The following is a 6,230-nucleotide window of genomic DNA, read 5'->3' on the forward strand; positions in this document are numbered from 1 at the left end:
TTAGGTTTCACAGTATTTAGAAAACAAATATATTTCTTTTTTTTCTATAATTTCACTGAATTCAGCATCTCTGTACAAACAGAAAAACTGCTGAATAATTGTTTTTGGCAAACATTGACTGGAGAAACACCCAATTCTAACAAGGGACATTTGCTTTTCTGCTAAGAAAAAATACAGGTTTAAAACATGTGACTGTATTTAGGTTTAAATCAACGTGATTATCTGTCTTCTGAAGCACTTCTGAAGTGCCAGGGCAAACTGAAATGCCCTTCAACATTCTTACTGCCTTTTAGTTTGTTCATGACCACAGAAGTCGCACAGCCTGCCTTCTCTTACCAGTGTACACAATGTGTTCTTGTTTGGGCTGTCATCAAAACACATACATCTTCTTTTGTGTAACTTGTTCTCTGAAAGAAAGCCTCAGTTTCTCTGCCATCTTTTCTTTTTGCCTGCTCATATTTTTTTTTTTTGGCATAGCACGTCTGCTTTCGGTTCCTAAACTGAGCAGTTTCACAGGTTAATCTTTCTTGGCTTTAGTGCCCACTTGCAGAAGTGAAGATACTCGGCCGGTGGCCTCTGTTCCCAGTTGTGCCTGGCAGGTTTGGTAAGTGCCCCCACTATGTTTTACCTACTTCAGAACCTCGTGTTCACTGCGGATTCAATAATTAACTCCTTGTTTGCCTGTGAAGTCTGTTCACCCTGCATTAAACAAAGTATGCTCACTGGGCCACTGTGCATTGATTTGTGTGTTTGAATGAGAGAGAAACTTAGGGCATTATTAGCAACTGATTCCACAATTGTTGTACAACTTTTTCTTCTCTGAACTCGCTCACTCTCTGTTGCCAGTTGTGAAACCTGTTGGCAGGCATCAGGATATAACTGCCCTCTGGCACGTAGGATATTGGTTTTGATGAAGTAGAACCAAGTTTCTTGTGTATCCTAATCTGTTATTTGCAGCAAGTTGCACATCAACACTTTACATCTCTTTTTAAAGATCTGTTCTTGATAACTCAGAATCAGCCTAGGTTGTTCCACCCAACCTAGGTGGAAAACTGGCAATGCCAGTTACTTTTACAGGTCAGCTTTTAGAGCAGGACTGCAAGTATACCCTTAGTGTGTTTTCTCATGTAGCATAACAAGAAATCAGGACCATAATTACTGGGTGTCAGAAGACAGTAATCTGCCCAGCTGGAAGATGCAGACCTGCTCTTAGTGTTTAAAGGTATTGCTTAGGCTTCTCTTTCCATGCTTGGTTTTCATTTGGCATTTCAGTATTAGTACATCAGGTTTTGTTTTGGGAATAGCATTGTGCTGCAGAGAATGTCTTGCTAGCCTGCACAAGACCCACATTCTTCCATGCATGGCTTTTGACCTCATGATTTTTTGAAGACATTGTTGACTTGTAATTTACATTTGAACAGGTGGTTAGGCAATGAGGATAAATACAAAGTTTGCAGCATGTGCAGTTGTGAAGTAGAAAAAAAGATCACAGCTAAATATATGAATAGCCAATAAAGTTGTGTTGTCTTGGGGGACTCCAGCCTGAAGAATATATTCTGTAGTCACTTGTCATGGACTAATAGTAATAGCTTGCAGGCAACCAATGTTAATTAAAAAAATTATATGTATGTATTAGACTTTCACAACATCAGACAGGCTATAATTGCAGATATTAGAAAGTAATGGTCAGGTGGAAGGGAACAAGGTCTTTGAATTATTAATAATGATTTTCAGAACACTGAAACTTCACAAAGCCTAGAGGATACAATGTGATGGAATAGCTTAAATAAAAGAAGAAAAAATAAAAAACCCTAAGGCTGATGCAGGTAATTTCAAGCAGGTCAATTTTACATTGATGCTCGAAGTGTGGGAAGAGGAGAAAATAACCAAGCAGCCAGTACTGGACTTCTTGTTCTTAAAGGATTAAAGAAGGGTAACAAATGGTAATCAATGTAGCTTAAAGGAAAGTATCTCCAGTGCAATTTAATACTGCTCTTTAAGACTATCAATATTATTATCCACACTTACAAAAGAAATTCTTTCTACTTTTAGAGTGATACTGCATAATTAATTGACTAAGAAATTTCAAAAGTATGACTCCCAAATTCCTTGAAATGGATAAAAGAGAAGTAACCAGTTGATGTCAGCTTTGATGATTCCCAGCTCACAGACACAAAGCAAGGGGGGTTAAACAGGTAATCTGGGTATTAATTTTTAGCTTGCAATATTTTAGCTTTTTATTACAAAGGAAAATTATTAGAAGTCTACTTAAAATGGAAATTTCAAATGCAAACAGTTCATTAAACAAAATCACAGGAAGACTTGTTTAAAGAAATACACAATGATGTCTGTAGTCTTACACTGTCTAAGTGAGCATGATTGTTTTCAGGTTTATGCACCAAATGATCCTGAATTTTGGTAGGGAGCATTTAGCTATTGGTCCTCATCAATTTTTATTTTTCTAGCCATCTTCCCTATTTCTTCTAAGGCCATATGGTACCATATAGTTTGGATAGAATTAACCAAGCTGTCAGTTAGGCCATTCTGCAGTTAAAAAATATATTAAACCTAGCATTGATCAAGTTTTCTTTTGAAGTAATCCAGTGAAATGTCCTTTTTGTCTAGTTCTGGAGTGGAGATATTTTGATTTGGGGATTTAGGTAATTTTTTCCTGAAAATATTAGCAAAACATTATTGAAAATGTTGTTTTTTATATTCTGTCCACAGAAGAATAGATAGGATTTTTTCTTTTTCTAGCAATCGAGTGTGTGGGAAACATGATCAACAATTTACCTGTTGTTCTGACAAACTTCTTAGCACTGGCAAAAGCAGGGAAACATTTTTGGTTATATAGTTGATGTTGGTAATTATCTTATCAAAAGGTATTTTCCTAATCATTTCTTGTTAGATAAACGTCAACAGACCCTAGTCAAGACTAGATTAAAAGTCTCTGCACTGACCTGGTAGCTGCCACTGAGAAGCCCATTGGTTACCCATTACCTGAGGTATTTGGGAGTGTAGTGGGAACCAAACTGAAGCTGGCAACATTTGGGAAGGTGGCTGCCTTACTGTTAGAACATGCAGTACATGGTGATCTGAACTAGATTTTAGCTCTGCACCCACTTCTAGTCCCCATACCTAATCCTTCACTATTTTGCTTTTAAAGTAGGAAGGATTTCTTAGGAGGTGTAGCATCTACCTGGGAAATTTCCATCAGTGCCAGCCATGTGTTGGGTTTCTGTTTTCTGGGAAGATAGAAAATACACCCCCCTTCTTCCTAACCATGCAGGTCAAACATCCTGTAATTGAAGTAATGTAAATCATCTTCTGCCTCTGATATCCTGCTGCTTCAGTACACAATGACCCAACCACCTAGTGGGGCTGAAGCTGCTTCTCCTTGGTGCTTGTCTCTTGCTGAAGGTGGTGTGGAGGAGGGGAAGGAAGGTAGTTTAAACAGTTTTTTATCTCTGTTGGATCCCTGTCAGTAAGGGAGGCAGAGGTGAAGAGCAATGACCTGAGCATAGCAAATGCTGTTACCCTATTGCATCATAATTATTTCATTTCTGAGGGGAAGTTAGAAGCAGCAACAGCAATAAAAGCAGTGGTTTCTGCCTTGTCTTCCAGAGCAGCATCAACAGGCATCTCTACCATGACGCTGCACTGCATGCAGCTTTTTCTCTTGCTTCTGCTTGGTTCATGGTGGCCAGACTCAGAGCAGCGTGTGGCGGGAGCTGTGAAGGTCAGGGAGCACTACATAGCTGCTCAGATCACTAGCTGGACCTACAGACCGGAACCTGAGGAAAAGTCCAGGTAACAAAGTACAGGATAAGAAAGATGAAATTAATCCTCCCTTGGGACTGAAAAGTGGTTTGTGTCTCCCATCTCTTGTGAAATTGCAGAGCCCAGGAAGACTTTGGAGCCAAGTCTGTTGATTTCAGAGGAATTTGGTTGACTTCAAACAGCATGATCTGAACTAGAGCTAGTGACATATTAAAAGCTCCTTTTTATTTGCTTCATTAGTGGATAGAATTATTTTTATGTTTTCAGAGCACTTCTGTTAAATAAGTTCCAGGGCTTGCTTTTGTCATTTTTGCATAGCTTAATTCTGGTTGCTTGGGTTTTTTTAATGTATTTATTTTAGGTATGTGGATGTTGAGCAATGTTAAGTTGAGCCATGATTTGGTAAGATTTCAAAAACTTTAGGACTTTAGAATTTACTGAAGGAATAATGTTCCAGTTTGGATGCTATCACTTTCACTTAAATAAGAGCCAGATGAACTTTGGAACTAGTTGTGTGGTTTCTGAGTTGTTCAAGAGTTTTGTGGAATGTACATTCTGAGTTCTCATGAGTAAAGGTTGTAAGATCAAGTGTTGCTCTGCTTCATTAAATAAAAACACTTGATTTCATTTTTTTCAGACCATATTGCACAGTGGCCAGCCTACCTGCATCCACCAATCAAGAATATAAAATATGTTATTTTTATTGCTACTACTATCCTTAGGATTATAAACACTGCAAGTGCAATGCTACAGATTACAGAAATTGGATGTAATTTCAAATTCTGTTTGAATTAGGAGGAAAAATTACTAAAAATTAAACATTAAAATTAATTTAAAATTACTTGTTCTCTGACATTAAAAGTTTTTTGGATACTGCTGCTTTTTTTATATACATTTATATATAGGTGGATGACTTGCTTTTTTTTTAGTTTGTGGTTTTTTTTCTAAACATATATTGCATTTCAGGATAATATGGAAAAAATGTTTTCAGTTCAGATTATGACTTTGCAACTATTTTTTTTTCAAGATTTAATTACAACAAAGTTTCTCTGATTTCTGAAACACCCTTGAAAATTTAATACAGCTGGTAAAAGCACAGAGTCAAACTGACAAGACAGAAGAAAACAGGATTTAAATGTAGAAATGTGAAGCCAAATGCCATTTAGGTATTGACCTGGACATGTGAATTTACTAGTTAGAACTTCATTCTTCTCTGCACTGGATGCATCAATATAAGCATCAACTGCTGTTTTGTGAAATTCACATTGTGGATGTTTTCATGCAGTAGAGACAACTGAGACTGTCTCAAACCTCAGCTGAAGTACACTGAGATAACCCAGCAGTATTTTATATGCAATGTCTATTGAATTACCTTGCCTAAGTATTTAGAGCAAGTCACATCCTAAATGGGTCTAATGAAATTTGTAGAGCTTATAGAAATTTAACTAAAACCCAAAACAAACAAACAAGCAAACAAAACCCAACAAAACTACCAACTAAAAAAAAAACCAAAACAAAACAGAGAAACAAAAATCCTCAGAACAGAAATATACTCACTGGGGAAGGGTTAATGGCTTGGATCCCAAAGATATTGGAGTATGTAGCTTGTGCTGATTTCAGTAGAAGCTGTGTACTTTGGTACTTTTAGTTCTAAATAACTGAAGAGAGGCTGGAAAAAAAATGGGTTCTTCCTGAACTATTTCCTTAATTTTCCAATTATACAGGCTAGAAAATGATACCTAACATCTCTGAGTGTTTGTCTTATCTTCTCAGAGGTTTGTTACCGCATACAAGCGATATTTATTTATAAAGCACTTCAGAGCTAAGTGAAAATGTATTATCTCTGCATCAAGCAGTGTTGCTGCTGCAGTTCCTAAAAGTTATGTAACTAGTCCTGCTTGCGTAGTGTGAGATTTCTGAAGTGCTAGCTCGCTGTGTATTTTGTTCCTCCTCGATATACAGTTGGCACTGATAAATTTCCTCTTCTACCCCACAGTCTTACATGCATATTCTCTTGAACATTGCCATGTTAGGGCAGCTCTTGTCAATGAAGGTTATGGATTTCATCCTTCCCCTTAAAGAGTTAAACAAAATTTTATCAGCAACTTTAAGGAGATGGGAATTAATTGAAACACGAACTACTTCTGCCTGACTCTGCTGTGGCAAGAGCGGGTCGCAGAGGAATTTACATGAGATCTCTTCCACAAGAGATCTCCCCCTTATGGACCCTGGATGTCACTGAAGTGAGCTCTCTCTGTTCTCTCTGCTCAGCCTCCCATGCTTGAGCAGCCCATCAGCTCCTCGCTGTCAAATGTGCCTGAAAGGGCATTACAAAGAAAGCAGGTGGAATTACTGTTGGATTCAGTCATCATACATACTATAGTAAATCAACCAATAAATGTGAAGGGCTATTATCCTTTCAGCCCTCTTCTTGTCATTATTTCCATTGC

The 6,230-nt window shown here is 37.6% G+C and overlaps 1 protein-coding gene across 2 annotated transcripts in view; it reads left to right on the forward strand.

Annotated features, from left to right (window-relative positions):
* The first annotated feature begins 1,565 nt into the window (after positions 1-1,565).
* F5 (coagulation factor V) overlaps positions 1,566-6,230 on the forward strand; it is a 36,185-nt gene continuing 31,520 nt past the window's right edge. The window contains exons 1-2 of one of the 2 annotated variants that reach the window (XM_017731958.1): positions 1,566-2,195; positions 3,625-3,810. In XM_017731958.1, the coding sequence (XP_017587447.1) occupies positions 3,650-3,810 (161 nt within the window). In that variant the 5' untranslated portion in view covers positions 1,566-2,195; positions 3,625-3,649. Of the gene's footprint in view, positions 2,196-3,513; positions 3,811-6,230 lie in introns of those variants that run through there. The other variant, XM_008631774.2, reaches the window with a different exon arrangement.

The sequence above is a fragment of the Corvus brachyrhynchos genome, unplaced genomic scaffold (genome assembly GCF_000691975.1).
Source record: "Corvus brachyrhynchos isolate BGI_N302 unplaced genomic scaffold, ASM69197v1 scaffold3, whole genome shotgun sequence".
NCBI lineage: Eukaryota > Metazoa > Chordata > Aves > Passeriformes > Corvidae > Corvus > Corvus brachyrhynchos.